Source organism: Ahaetulla prasina, chromosome 1 (assembly GCF_028640845.1).
Source record: "Ahaetulla prasina isolate Xishuangbanna chromosome 1, ASM2864084v1, whole genome shotgun sequence".
Classification (NCBI taxonomy): Eukaryota; Metazoa; Chordata; class Lepidosauria; order Squamata; family Colubridae; genus Ahaetulla; species Ahaetulla prasina.
The window spans coordinates 168473770-168489917 of record NC_080539.1 but is presented as its reverse complement, the minus strand read 5'-3'; the positions used below and the strand labels follow the sequence as shown (position 1 = coordinate 168489917).

Below are 16148 nucleotides of genomic sequence, written 5' to 3'. Positions count from 1 at the left end.
AGAGGAAATGGGGATTTTGCAGTATCCTTCCCCTGGAGTGGGGTGGGAATGGAGATTTTACAGCATCCTTCCTCTGGAGTGGGGTGGGAATGGAGATTTTACAGTATCCTTCCTTTGCTATGCCCACCAAGCTACACCCACCAAACCAAGCCACGCTTACCAAGCCACGCCCACAGAACTGGTGGTAAAAATTTTTTTGAAATCCACCATTGCTAGGGAGGAAGGTACATCAACTGCTTCACTTTCCTCTTAGCATCCTTGCTCAGGATTGGTGGGAGAGAAATGCTCTCAGCTGCAGGCAAGAGATCCTATACATGTGTGTTCATCTCACAGAAGTATTTGGAGATCAGGGAAATGCCAGGCTAGCTTAACATCCAGACAAACTGGCCTGGATGTTATACAATATACTCATTCTATCAAGAAAGTGAGGAATGAAGTTTATAAGTCCCTTGGTATTTGATGCTGCACAAAATAGTCGGTTTGAAACGAAGGAGCATAAATATTTTTAAAAAGGCTTTTCCACAGAATGTCTATTATTACAATAATAATAAAAAAAAACAGGCTTCCTTTATTCCTCCATAGAAGCTGTATGTTAGTAGTAGCAGCTAATCCGATCTATTTACAAGGAAATGATAAATGCTGTAATCAAGTCAGAGATAACAAACAGGCCACCATCCAACTGTGAAATCATCTGGCATCCATCGTGCCATAAAACAAACTGAATTCCATGCTGCCAATACAGATATTTTTGTCTTTGCGTGAAAGTGATGAGGCAATTAAAATGTGGCATAATTTTTTTCCCCAAAAATTTGAAAAAAGGAATTTTAATTTCTGTGCTATGGTCCTCCTGTGACTAACATTCCTGCTTTTCAGCTTGTAGATCAGCAGGAACAGGAATGATGCTGAGTTCCTGGTCCACAACATCTATAGAAGAAGTTGCTCAGGCAGCTCCAAAGACAATTCTCTGGTTGCAGCTCTATATTTATAAGGACCGTGAGGTGACCAGGTCTTTAGTGCATCGGGCCGAACAAGCTGGCTACAAAGGCATTTTTGTGACTGTGGACACCCCATATCTCGGAAAGCGCTTAGATGATGTACGCAACAGGTTTCGCCTGTCTCCGCATCTCAGGTACTTAGGGTAGGAAGTATCAACTTTCCATCTTTTTCTCTAGGTTCAAATCCTACATCCAAATACCATGCTATTATTGTAACAATAAGCTACTAAACATGCCTTCCACATCTAGTATGGCAAATATGGAAAGAAAAATATTTCATGCAGGTTGATAATTTTACATCGAACCATGTCCATACATTTATAAAAACAGTTTTATTGGTGTTTTACTGAAACCCTAAAAGCCATCCTTAATTAAAAGAAAAATGTGCTGAAAAGCAAATGTTGGTCTTGCAGTTGAGATGGAAAATGCCTTGTTCTTTCAGATATATGCATTTTAGTCATGGCACTTTGAAGGATTATTTTCCCCTAGACTAACAGAATGAAATTGAAAGAGGCGGTGGTGAGGCCCCTCCTCAAGAAGCCTTCCCTGGACCCAGCTGTTTTGGGTAATTACCGTCCAGTCTCCAACCTTCGCTTTGTTGCGAAGGTTGTTGAGAGTGTGGTGGCGCGTCAACTACCCCAATACCTGGATGAAGCTGTCTATCTAGACCCGTTCCAGTCCAGCTTCCGACCCGGATATAGCATGGAGACGGCTTTGGTCGCGTTGGTGGATGATCTCTGGAGGGCCAGGGACAGGGGTTGTTCCTCTGCCCTGGTCCTATTAGACCTCTCACCGGCTTTTGATACCATCGACCATGGTATCTTGCTGCACCGGTTGGAGGGTTTGGGAGTGGGAGGCACCGTTTATCGGTGGTTCTCCTCCTATCTCTCTGACCAGTCGCAGACGGTGTTGACAGGGGGGCGGAGATCGACCGCGAGGCGCCTCACTTGTGGGGTGCCGCAGGGGTCGATTCTCTCGCCTCTCCTGTTCAACATCTACATGAAGCCGCTGGGTGAGATCATCAGTGGTTTCGGTGTGAGGTACCAACTGTACGCTGACGACACGCAGCTGTACTTTTCCATCCCAGGCCAACCCAATGAAGCTATCGAAGTGCTGTCCCGGTGCCTGGAAGCCGTACGGGTCTGGATGGGGAGAAACAGGCTCAAGCTCAATCCCTCCAAGACAGAGTGGCTGTGGATGCTGGCACCCCGGAACAGGCAGCTGCAGTTGCAGCCGACTGTTGGGGGCGAAACATTGGCCCCAGCGGAAAGGGTGCGCAACTTGGGCGTTCTCCTGGATGAACGGCTGTCGTTTGAAGATCACTTGATGGCCGTCTCCAGGAGAGCTTTTCATCAGGTTCACCTGATTCGCCAGTTGCGCCCCTTCCTTGACCGGGATGCCCTATGCACGATCACTCACGCTCTTGTTACCTCCCGCCTGGATTATTGCAATGCTCTCTACCTGGGGCTCCCCTTGAAGAGCACCTGGAGGCTGCAGTTAGTTCAGAATGTGGCTGCGCGGGTGATAGAAGGAGCCACACGTGGCTCCCATGTAACACCACTCCTGCGCAGACTGCACTGGCTACCTGTGGTCTTCCGGGTGCACTTCAAGGTGTTGGTCACTACCTTTAAAGCGCTCCATGGCTTAGGGCCAGGGTACTTATGGGACTGCCTTCTGCTACCGAATACCTTCTACCGACCCGTACGCTCACACAGAGGGGCTTTTCAGGGTGCCGTCCGTCAGGCAATGTCGGCTGGCGGCCCCCAGGGGAAGGTCCTTCTCTGAGGGGGCTCCTACCCTCTGGAACGAACTTCCCCCTGGATTACGCCAACTGCCTGACCTTCGGACCTTCAGCCGCGAGCTGAAGACCTATTTATTCATCCGTGCGGGACTGGCTTCGTGATTTTAAATTTTATAATTTTATAATTTTTAGAGAGTTTAATTTTAATAGGATGTTGTTTTATATCTCAGCCTCTTTATAATAAGTTTTTTAATCTTTGTTTTATTTTATTTATTTATTTATTTATTTATTATTTAAATTTGTATACCGCCCTTCTCCCGAAGGACTCAGGGCGGTTCACAGCCAAGTAAAAAATGCACAATACATTATAAATACAATTAAAATACTAGTAAAAAACTTATTTAAATTGGCCACAATTAAAATTTGGAGATAAAACCCATTAAAAAATCCATAACTTAAAAAACTAATCCAGTCCAGCGCAGATAAATAAGTAAGTTTTGAGCTCGCGGCGAAAGGTTCGGAGGTCCGGAAGTTGACGAAGTCCTGGGGGGAGTTCGTTCCAGAGGCGGAGCCCCACAGAGAAGCCCCTTCCCCTGGGTGTCGCCAGACGACACTGTCGCCCCGACGGCACCCTGAGGAGTCCCTCTCTGTGAGAGCGCACGGGTCGGTGAGAGGTATTCGGTAGCAGCAGGCGGCCCCGTAAGTAACCCGGCCCTATGCCATGGAGCGCTTTAAAGACGCTCACCAACACCTTGAAGCGCACCCGAAGGCCACAGGTAGCCAGTGCAGCCTGCGCAGGATAGGTGTCACTCGGGAGCCACGAGGGCTCCTCTATCACCAGCGCAGCTGCATTCTGGACCAACTGCAGCCTCCGGATGCCCTTCAAGGGAGCCCCATGTAGAGAGCATTGCAGTAGTCCAGACGAGACGTCACAAGGGCGTGAGTGACTGTGCACAAGGCATCCCGGTCTAGAAAGGCGCAACTGGCGCACCAGGCGAACCTGGTGGAAAGCTCTCCTGGAGACGGCCGTCAAATGATCTTCAAAAGACAGCCGCATCCAGGAGAACGCCCAAATTGCGCACCCTCTCCATCGGGGCCAATGACTCGCTCCCGACAGTCAGCCGCGGACTCAGCTGACTGTACCGGGATGCCGCATCCACAGCCACTCCGCCTTGGAGGGATTGAGCTTGAGCCTGTTTCTCCCCATCCAGACCCGTCGGCTTCCAAACACCGGGACAGCACTTCGATAGCTTCATTGGGGTGGCCCGTGTGAAAAGTACAGCTGGGTGTCATCAGCGACAGCTGGTACCTCACACCGAAGCCACTGATGATCTCACCCAGCGGCTTCATATAGATGTTGAACAGAAGGGCGAGAGAATCGACCCCGCGGCACCCCACAAGTGAGGCGCCGCGGGTCGACCTCTGCCCCCGTCAACACCGTCTGCGACGGTCGGAGAGATAGGAGGAGAACCACCGATAAACGGTGCCTCCCACTCCCAATCCTCCAACCGGCGCAGCAGGATACCATGGTCGATGGTATCAAAAGCCGCTGAGAGGTCTAATAGGACCAGGGCAGAGGAATAACCCCTATCCCTGGCCCTCCAGAGATCATCCACCAACGCGACCAAAGCCGCCTCAGTGCTGTAACCGGTCGGAAGCCGGACTGAACGGGTCCAGATAGACAGTTTCCTCCAGGTGCAGGGGAAACTGATATGCCACCATATTTCTACAACCTTCGCCGCTGGGCGAAGGTTGAGACCGGACGATAATTACCTAAAACAGCCGGGTCCAGGAAGGCTTCTTGAGGAGGGCCTCACCACCGCCTCTTTCAAGGCGGCCGGAAAGACTCCTCCAACAAGGAAGCACTCGTAATCCCTGGAGCCAGCCTCGTGTCACCTCCTGAGTGGCCAGCACCAGCCAGGAGGGGCACGGGTCCAGTAAACACGTGGTGGCATTCAATCTACCCAGCAACCTGTCCATGTCCTCGGAGTCACAGGGTCAAACTCATCCCAAACAACATCACCAAGACCGCCTCAGATACCCCGTCTGAATCGCCACAATTTTGGTCCAGACCGTCCCTAAGCTGAACGATTTTATCGTATAGATAACCGTTAAACTCCTCAGCACGTCCCGCAGCGGGTCATCCCGCTCCCCTGGTGAAGGAGGGAGCGGGTCACCAAACAGGGCAGCTGGGCGGTTATCTGCCGGCGCAATGCCATGGAGCGCTTTAAAGACGCTCACCAACACCTTGAAGCGCACCCGAAGGCCACAGGTAGCCAGTGCAGCCTGCGCAGGATAGGTGTCACTCGGGAGCCACGAGGGCTCCTCTATCACCCGCAGCTGCATTCTGACCAACTGCAGCCTCCGGATGCCCTTCAAGGGGAGCCCCATGTAGAGAGCATTGCAGTAGTCCAGACGAGACGTCACAAGGGCGTGAGTGACTGTGCACAAGGCATCCCGGTTCAGAAAGGGCGAACTGGCGCACCAGGCGAACCTGGTGGAAAGCTCTCCTGGAGACGGCCGTCAAATGATCTTCAAAAGACAGCCGTGCATCCAGGAGAACGCCCAAATTGCGCACCCTCTCCATCGGGGCCAATGACTCGCTCCCGACAGTCAGCCGCGGACTCAGCTGACTGTACCGGGATGCCGGCATCCACAGCCACTCCGTCTTGGAGGGATTGGGCTTGGGCCTGTTTCTCCCCATCCAGACCCGTACCGCTTCCAAACACCGGGACAGCACTTCGATAGCTTCATTGGGGTGGCCGGGTGTGGAAAAGTACAGCTGGGTGTCATCAGCGTACAGCTGGTACCTCACACCGAAGCCACTGATGATCTCACCCAGCGGCTTCATATAGATGTTGAACAGAAGGGGCGAGAGAATCGACCCCTGCGGCACCCCACAAGTGAGGCGCCGCGGGGTCGACCTCTGCCCCCCCGTCAACACCGTCTGCGACCGGTCGGAGAGATAGGAGGAGAACCACCGATAAACGGTGCCTCCCACTCCCAATCCCTCCAACCGGCGCAGCAGGATACCATGGTCGATGGTATCAAAAGCCGCTGAGAGGTCTAATAGGACCAGGGCAGAGGAATAACCCCTATCCCTGGCCCTCCAGAGATCATCCACCAACACGACCAAAGCCGCCTCAGTGCTGTAACCGGTCGGAAGCCGGACTGAACGGGTCCAGATAGACAGTTTCCTCCAGGTGCAGGGGAAACTGATATGCCACCATATTTCTACAACCTTCGCCGCTGGGCGAAGGTTGAGACCGGACGATAATTACCTAAAACAGCCGGGTCCAGGGAAGGCTTCTTGAGGAGGGGTTCACCACCGCCTCTTTCAAGGCGGCCGGAAAGACTCCTCCAACAAGGAAGCACTCGTAATCCCTGGAGCCAGCCTCGTGTCACCTCCTGAGTGGCCAGCACCAGCCAGGAGGGGCACGGGTCCAGTAAACACGTGGTGGCATTCAATCTACCCAGCAACCTGTCCATGTCCTCGGGAGTCACAGGGTCAAACTCATCCCAAACAACATCACCAAGACCGCCCTCAGATACCCCGTCTGAATCGCCACAATTTTGGTCCAGACCATCCCTAAGCTGAACGATTTTATCGTATAGATAACCGTTAAACTCCTCAGCACGTCCCCGCAACGGGTCATCCCGCTCCTCCTGGTGAAGGAGGGAGCGGGTCACCCGAAACAGGGCAGCTGGGCGGTTATCTGCCGACGCAATGAGGGAGGAGGCGTAGGAACGCCTCGCTTCCCTCAGTGCCACTAGGTAGGTCCTAGTATAGGATCTAACTAGTGTCCGATCAGCCTCTGAACGGCTGGACCTCCAGGAACTCTCTAGGCGTCTTCTCCGGCGTTTCATCCCCCTCAGCTCCTCGGAGAACCAAGGAGCCAGTTGGGATCTGCGCCGGGTCAGAGGCCGCAAAGGCACGACACGGTCTAAAGCCCCAGCCGCAGCCCATTCCCAGGCTGCAGCTAGTTCCTCTGCCGTGCCGTGAGCCAGACCCTCAGGAAGTGGCCCAAGCTCCGTCCGAAACCTCTCTGGGTCCATCAGGCGCCTGGGACGGTACCACCGTAATGGTTCCGCCTCCCGCGGTGTTGGGTAGCGGTCAGAAAGTCCAGGCGAAGGAGAGAGTGATCTGACCATGACAAAGGTTCAATGACTATTTCCTTTAAGTCCAGATCTCTCAACCACTGACCAGAGACAAAAATCAGGTCCAGTGTGCTTCCCCCGATGTGAGTGGGGCCATCCACTACTTGAGTCAGGTCCAAGGCCGTCATGGAGGCCAAGAACTCCCGAGCTACCGTCGATGACGAGCCGGCAGATGGCAAGTTAAAGTCCCCCATGACTAAAAGTCTGGGGGTCTCCACTGCCACCCGGCAAGCACCTCCAGGAGCTCGGGCAGGGCAGCTGTCACGCAGCAAGGAGCCAGGTACGCCACCAGCAAGCCCATCTGACATCTATGACCCCACCTCACAAAGAGGATTCACACCCGCAATCTGAGGTACAGTGGTCTCCTCGGCTCTAGACTCTTTAATAGCAACCGCCACCCCTCCACCCCTACCCTGGGCCCTCGGCTGATGGAATGCACGGAAACCCGGTGGGCACATCTCGACCAGGGGCACACCCCCTTCAGTGCCCAACCAGGTCTCCGTAACGCCTATAATATCCGCGGCACCCCCCTGAATCAGATCATGTATTAGGGGGGCCTTATTGGCCACGGACCGTGCATTGCATAACATCAGACGAAGGCCCAGGCTCTGAGGGTCTTGACCATCCGGGGAACGGGAGAAGTCAGGGGGATCGGGGCACGCGATCGCCTGTATACATCGAACGCGTGACCCCCTATGTCGGTACGATCCCCCCCTTCCGCCATATCTGCCCCTCCCACTTACCGTGCAAATAGACTCACCTCACACAAAGGAACACACTTCATAACCTCCGAACCCATTTGATAGTCGCCACGAGCATGCGCTTGAACTGGTTTCCTCCCGACGGGCTACCCCTCACCCGCCCTAACCCTCCACCCCACCCGACACTACCCTCCCCCCCTCCAACCCAGACCCGTCAGTTCCCACCCTCCCCTTAAAATTCCCATTAAAATTCCCCTTAAAAATCCTATTAAAATAATTAATTAAAAATCCCCTGAGTCTCCTATTTTTGGCATGCCATCTCTCGGGGTTCCAAAACCCGTCCTCAAGATGGGCCCTCGATAATGTGGGGGGCCAGACCCGCGAGAGAGGGGAATCTCGCAGGGCAAGAAGGTCAGCCGCTGTAAATGTCCGCATGATAAAAGTCCGGCAAACAGAAAATTTGTATATTGTTCTATTTTTATTATGGCTGTGAACTGCCTTGAGTCCTTCGGGAGAAGGGCGGTATAAAAATCTAATAAATAAAAATAAATAAAAAATAAAATTAATTATTTTTTGGTTCAAAAAGTTTTTATTGGTCAAAAAAGGTTTATACAAATACATATCAGGTATGGTAAATTTTCATTTTTCTTATGCAAGATAAGAATTTTGCTCAAATTTTAAACACATACAACAGCCATATGGCAAGCAGGTGACACGAAGTAGCTAAGTTTACAAATCTTACATACGCAATAAAGAAGGGTCAAGAATAAACAGAATATCATACAAAAGAGAATAAGGAAAACCAACACAATACCAAATATCTTTATCACTTCCTAGTTTTGGATCTCAGAACTCTGGGTTCAGCCTGACCCAACTCCAGGGCCGCAACAGCGGCAGCCGCCTCCGCCCCATGGTCTATAACCTCCCCTTCTTCAATTCCTGGGTCATCTAATTCCAGGAGGGCTTTGTGTTCCTCCACGTAGGCCGCAGCCTCCGCAATTGTACTAATTTTTTCGTAATGCCCTCCCGGAAAATCATCAATCCCTCTGGCATCAGCCATCTGAAGCCTACTCCCTTCTGGTACAATTTGCTTGACAAAAAGTAATATTTCTTTCTCATTTCACGTACCTGTCTGGGAATCTGCCTCAGAATGGCTATCTCCCTGCCCCTATAAGTCAGTGCCCCACTCCTATGTTTTCTAAGAATTTCATCTCTCGCCTCTCTTCTCACAAATTTGACATGAACCTCTCTGGGAACTGCATGCGTGCGTGCATATTGTGAATTAACTCTATAAACTCGATCCACATCCCAATTCATAAAATCAACACCTCTCCCAAGAAATTCTCCCAACAATTTAGTCACAACATCTCTCAAATCTTCTTGGTCCACTTCTTCCAAATTTTGAAACCTAAGGAAATAAGACATTTTATCCATCTGTAGTCCAAGCACAGCATTGCCTGTCGTCTCCTCTCTTTTCTGCACTGCCCGCATCTCACCCTCCAGACCTTCCACTTTCTGCTTGTTTTCTGCTGAGACTTGTTGAGTATCCTTTAAATCCTTTTGGATAGTCACAATTTCTGCTCTTATTTCCGTTTGGCCTCTTTGCAAATCATCCAGTTTCTTGTCCATATTGGATAACTTTTCCAGAATTCTCTCCATCTCTCCAGCAGTTGGTCTCTGACCTTTTGCCGTTTAAAAAAAAAAATTTTAAAATCCTCAGGCAAGCACAGTATCCTTGTAATTTCCTCCGGATCCACCAGGGGGCACTCACAGGAGCAACGAGTCCAGAGTACAGTTAGTCAACCAGGAAGCCGAAGGGAAGTGATGTCATCAAAATTCTCATAGTGAAGGCGGAAGCTGGACGCCACCACTGTTCCCCAGAGGGAGGGGGGGCCTCAAACCCTCCCTCCTAAATTTCTCCATCACCTCTTCTCTCCAGAGCTCCACAAAACCGGTAATCTTCTTATTTTAAGTTCTCCTCTCTCCAGAATGACTCGTGCTCCTTCCAGCCGCAGGGGAGAAAAACCCCCCCGCACTCCGGAGCACTCCACTCGCATTTACCGATATCCCCTTCCCTTCTCCATTCCTCAATTCTTCTCCGTTCCCTGTTCACCACCAGGCTGCTGCAGTTATAAATCCAAAGCCCCGGTGTCACCGGGCACAGCGGCCCAGGCGACGACCAAAATAATGGCCGTGGCCTGTGGCCTCCGAACCCCGCCGAGCCTAGGACGCGCCAGCATCGGTCCCCCCAGTCCTGTATGTCGGCTGGGAGACCCCTGGCGAGCCGTCCGTGCGGCAGGTGTCCTTTTCGGAACACCTGGCCCCTAGGGGCCTCGGCGGCGGCCGGATTCGGGCACTGGAGGCAGGAGAAGCCTCCAGACGACCGTTGCCACTGGACACCGGAAGTCGTCTCCTAAAAAATAAAATTAATTATTGAGTTCATCCCTCTTCATATAGTTTTATATCATTCAATTTGCTGCCGATGTTGGGAAAGTTGAATATTGATTTGATATGTTGTTTCATATTCACTGTTTCTAGCTGTTAATGGAGGAAACAGGAAATGGTGTCCTTTTGGATACTGCTGAATTGCAGCTTCAAGTTCTAATATTCTAAACTTGTTCTAATATTCTGAACAAGCATGTACAAAATAGGATGCTAAGGTGGCCAGCAGCTGCTTTGAAGCTCCAAGCAAGACGTTAGCTTTAATTAATTCTTCTCCTTCCCTTCCCTTCCTGTTGGATTTTGGGACATTGCGGGAAGATGGGAAGCGGATTGTTTCCTCTTTTTCTTTCTTTCTTACAGATGCTGTACATTAAAACAATACAATGGTCATTCTTAACATTTGTTGTGATATTTTTGCTTAACACAAGCTGAATGGATGTGTCATATACACACCACAGTTCAAAGGATACACCCAGCGATAGACTTCACCTGAGCCACACTATAATACAAACTGTGATGAATCAGACATACTAAGAGTTTTTGTCCAGCATTTTGTAGTCAAGAGTAGTTAACCAAACAGTTTCAGGAAGCCACTGGGAGGGTCTGAGTCATAAGTCCTTCTAGTGTGAATCAATTTTCCATTCCAAATGAATGGTATGTAGCTATACAGCACCCTTCAGTACAGAAGCTTGCCTATTTTGTTTCTATGTATGGATAATTGTTACTAACAGTTCTATTGGCTTCCATAGAATTTTCAAATTATCTTTAAAGCTATTTAGTTGTCACAGTTAAGACATCTTGAGTAATTAATTCTATATGTGAACAGAATATACTATATGTATATTGTACCAAGAAAACAAAAAATCTTTTCTTTTTCGAAGAAAAGAAAAATGCACCAATGACATAAAGTATATTGTTGCACATGATGACATTCAGTAAATGTTAACCCAAAAAGGTTCCCCAACCATTATTTATACACACACATATACACATGCAAGCTTTTAAGGCAATGGCGAGCGTTGATATTTTCCAGTTAACTTTTCTTAGTCCCCCCCCCCCCGCCTTTCTTTTTCCAATTTCAGAATGAAAAATTTTGAAACCAATGAACTGGCATTTTCATCTGAGAAGGGTTATGGTGAAAACAGTGGCCTCTCTGTTTATGTCGCAGAGGCAATAGATCCATCAATCAGCTGGGATGATTTGAAATGGCTCAGAGGACTGACTTCATTGCCCATTGTTGCTAAAGGAATCCTCCGAGGTTGGTTTGCTTGTCTAAAATTCTTTAATATTTGAGGGGCTGTAGAACTTCCTTCCCCAGTCGGCTGCCTTCTAGTGAAAATCAATTATAATGCTTAGTTTTCCAACTTCATTGTCTGTACCTTTATCCTGCTAGCTATTGGTCCAGTGGTATTTTACATGTAGTACTATCAATGATGAACATTTTGTCTGGATTGTTGGCCAATATCTCAGCAGAAGGGCGTATGAACTACACAAAACCTTTGTTGAAAAGGCTTGTCTTCACTTTGTATATGTATATATATAGTAAATGTACATCTCAGAGAAACAGACAGCATATGTAAATACAATCTATAGGAGCAATTTGTACTATCCATTCTACTTCATAAATAACTGATCCCTAAAGCCATCAAACATACAAGGCAGCTGCTTGCATAGTTGAAAAAAAAAGTGCAGGATCTAGATGAAGTAGGGAACCAAATATTGGTCCAAATAACAGTAGGTTCTTCCTTGGTTTGAAGATACAAATAGAGTGCAGCTTGAAATCTTTGAATGACTTTCAACTTTGGACAGAAGAGTAAACAAAAGCTTCCATAATATATTCAATAAATTTCATTGTCACGAAGATGAATGTTTGACATACGGTAAATATCTTAAAAGGAGTGAGCTTCTTAAATGTGTTTGTGGATTGGAGATTTCTCTTACATTCTTACACAAAGATGAGCGCAGACATCCTTGTTGAAAATCATCCTTTGAAGATTAACTTGGGAGGGCCTGGTTTCCTGCTGAATATGAATCTTTTATAATTCCTGGACAATGCTTTCCTCCCCTCCCCTCCCCTCCCCTCCCCTCCCCTCTTCTCTTCTCTTTTCTATTCTTTGTTTTCTCATCTTCCCTTCCCTCTTCTCTCTTTCTGTTCCTCCTTTGACTGTAAGAGAGAATAGGCCTTACAGATGGGGATCTATTTGTTTTTTAAATGAACTTTCTCTTGCAGATAATTAATTTTAATCAGTAGGTAATCTGATTCAGTAATCATAATAGGTCCCATTTCTCTCTCTCTATGAGCATGGGTGGAAAAGTATCTCCAGTTCAAATAATAATAATGATATACTTGCAGGCAAAATGCAAAAGTTTTTTCTGATGCTCTTTTCCTGAGGTATAAATTGTACTGTTTTGGCACTATAATTTCATACACAGCAAATAATATTTGATAGTTTATAATTTGTTTTCTAAAAGGTGCTTGTTTGCTTTAGGGTTGGGTGGGCTAGATTATACATGAAATAAAACATAAAAATGTATGAATATGAAGAGAAAAGCTATAACACAATATTATATGGAGCTCAGCTTAGGTCATATCCCTATTTACACTTTCTGGAATTAATTCAATCAATTTTTTTAAGGGCAATCTTTCAACTTGCTACTCTATTCCCAATGTCATTTTGTGACTTGAGGCTCTACTTTTGAAGAATCATAATTTTTAGGCATTTGTTAAAACTGAATTTAACCTGCTTGGGTTTGGCTGCCTTTGTACTGATAGATCTATTAAACTTCTTGGAGTTGCTGTTTGAAGGCAGGACTCCAGTAGTATGATTTTCCTACAGGGACCCTCCTTGCAATAGAACTGGGGAGTTTCTCAACTGATATTAATTTCAAAAAAGTTTTTTTTAATTGGGATATAATCATTTTTCCCCCAGAAGATAGCTGATTACAGATTTTTATTAAATACTACTAAATAAAAGAGCCTTCACATTGTCAAGGTGCTAGGCCTTACTATTTAGGACACCTAGGAAAATCCATGACGGAAAGCATCTTGCCTTTGTATCTCTCTAGGGAGTTTAAAGCAATAGAACAGGGGTCTGCAAACTTGGCAGCTTTAAGACTTGTGGACTTCAACTCCCAGAATTCTCCAGCCAGTTTGAAGACCTCTGCAATAGAATGTCTTCTAAATCTTAGGCCTTTTGTTTAAACTAGAGGTTCTATGTAGGGAAGTATGGTTTTGTGTATGATTTCAGTAAGGTAAACCTATCAGTCACACAGACTGCTATGTCTCAACAAGTTAATGTAACTGTAAGGGCTCTTTTGATACTAAGCATGTCAATATGTCAATTTGTACATCAGTGTAATTGTGTGCTGTTCTCTGGTACAATAAACTCCTTGGGAAAAATTATCTTTTCTAAGGCCTGCTTCGATGGACAAGATCAAGGAAGCAACATGTTAGTAAGATGTTTGGAATAAATTCAGAATCTTGGAGAGTATAAGAATTTCCCACTCTGATTTAATTAAGACATAATCTCTTTAAATGATTTGAAATGTTTCTTCACAGTCTTTTTTCCACCTGAGCTAAATTTGAGATAGTTGTGAGAAATTGCAGGAAGACCAGGAAATGAATTAGAAAGTTATCGTCAGCCATCAAGACACAAAGAATGAGAAGTTTTCCTTTCCTTTCCTTGCCTTTCCTTGCCTTGCCTTGCCTTGCCTTGCCTTTCTGCAGTTTCTCACAACATTACTAGGAATATGTCATGTCCCAATCCCCCCCCCCACTTTTTTGGTTGCCAATTCAAATCCACAAATAAACTTACATTTTGTATACTGGCTAATAGGATTAGAGAATAAAACTGTATCCTTGTACTTTTCTAATAGCTTTTAACTGTATTTGCTTGTGATTTTGGTTTGGAGTTGTTTTATGGAGTTTTCTACCATTTTCTGCATGTATGTATGTATATGAACATTTCCCAAAATAAAATTTTACTGGTATAAGTTTCTTACAGCTCTCTAGGATCTGGTCTATATAGATATAATAAAATAAATATAAAAATAATATATTTAATTCTGTATAGGTACATGTCCTTTTGTGCTGGCTAGCCTATAATATATAGAATGATTAAGTCTACTTTGTTCTCTTTGGGATAACAAAGTCATCTAAGCAACATGAAGTAATCATTTGTATAGATCAGGGGTCTGCAAACTTAGCTCTTTTAAGACTTGTGGACTTCAACTCCCAGAGCTCCTCAGCCAGCTTTGCTGGCTGAGGAACTCTGGGACTTGAAGTCCACAAGTCTTAAAAGATCCAAGTTTGCAGGCCCCTGGTATAGATAATTACTGAAATAATTAAATGTGGTCTGTAATAAATCTCTCAACTAGAGGGATGGTTTTGAGGTGATTAGGAGGATAACTATCAAAAGAAATGTGCACAACATGGAAGCTAAGTTTTGTTTTGAAGCGGAAACGTTCCAGAAATTCTGCCAAACTGTTTAGATTGGTTGAATTCAGCAGAAACAAAGCCGAAACAAAAACTGGAGGGATCTCAGAGTGATTTTGCAAGGTGGGGAAAACAAAACTGGTGTACATCAGTCCCTCTTCTCTTTCTTCTGAATGGTCTTGTACTGGACCACCAATTCACCCCATCTACTCAGCCCTTTCCCTCCCCTCCCCTCCCCCACTGCTGATGTCTCAGTGTGGCATGTCTCCCTGAACTGCAAATCCCACATTTTTCCTGGCATCTTAATTTCCCTCTGTTACCATTACTGTCCGTTCTATTGCTTGTATGTTTCAGTTTATAACTAAAACTAAAACTAAAAGACTGTTCAGTCCCATATATGGACCCAACCACCAAAACCAGGCATGGCACAGATCAACCCATGGCCTGTTTACAACAGGCTTTGTATATCTCTGCTTATCAGTCCGCTAAAAGAGGTGCTGTTGATAGTTCTTTCAAAGGAATGAACAATGCCTTGTACTTAGAAACAAGGCTATTTTTTAGCTTCAGCATTGGTTCTGGGGATTATTTAAATCAGGGGTCTCCAACCTTGGTCCCTTTAAGACTTGTGGACTTCAACTCCCAGAGTTCCTCAGCCGGCTTTGCCGGCTGAGGGACTCTGGGAGTTGAAGTCCACAAGTCTTAAAGGGACCAAGGTTGGAGACCCCTGATTTAAATTGCTGAATTGCATTTTTCAGGCCGCCTTCTGTTTTTGAAAAGCTGACATTAATGGATGTTGCAGTTTCCAGAATGACAGCTGCAACTTTAAAAATTCAGCTTTTTCTTTCCCAGCTGACGACGCTAGAGAAGCAGTAAAGCTTGGCGTTAATGGGATTCTGGTATCAAATCATGGCGCACGTCAACTGGATGGTGTTCCAGCTACTGTGAGTATTAAAAGGGAGAAAAAAAATGAAGACTTGGTCTTAGGGATTGGCAAATCATTTGAATAAAGCCAGAGCTATCAAGCAGCTGGTATTTCTCTAAAATCAGAAAACAGTTTGGCTTTTAGAGTTTCTGCAATGCTAATATTCGATACTAGCCAACTGCTATTGACTCGCTTGGTTTTTGGAAAAGCATATAATATGAAATGGACATTTGCTTGTCTAATGTTAGCTTTTGTTCTTTAGTGCCGAATGCAAGCTTATTTTTTTTTCAAGCTTAAAAAGATTACGTCCTTATTTTTGTTTGCCAGAGCATCATAAAGCAAAATGGTACAAGCCTATGCATATTTATACTAGTATTAATCTGCTAATTATTTTTTCATCATAAAATAATCTACCCTGTCTTGATAGCGTGATTATCAAAGGATATAAAAGAATCTTGGAAGTGTCTGTGTGGCTGGAACTGATTCAGCTTGGCTCAACATAGAACTACTTCAAATAAGGTTTAGCGTGTTTAGCAGTTATTTTTGCAGTCTATCAATAATTTGTGACTCCCTTTCCTGTTGATGCTTTAATGTTTATAGTGCTGTATTTCAGAAAAACTGTAAACTAATTACTTGCTGTAAAGTATTCCCAAGAAACATTTTAAATAGAAGTAATTAACATGGCAAACTTAAATCTTAAAGTATTAAAAGAAATGCAGGCCCAATAAATGCTTGATTAAAACAAACAACAAAA

The 16148-nt window shown here is 46.1% G+C and overlaps 1 protein-coding gene across 1 annotated transcript in view; it reads left to right on the top strand.

The window, feature by feature from the left end:
* The window catches only part of HAO1 (hydroxyacid oxidase 1), a 48920-nt gene that overhangs the window by 18662 nt on the left and 14110 nt on the right, over positions 1-16148 (top strand). Inside the window, exons 3-5 of the mRNA XM_058181281.1 lie at positions 874-1129; positions 11120-11295; positions 15322-15413. Of these exons, the coding sequence (XP_058037264.1) occupies positions 874-1129; positions 11120-11295; positions 15322-15413 (524 nt within the window). The remainder of the gene's footprint in view (positions 1-873; positions 1130-11119; positions 11296-15321; positions 15414-16148) is intronic.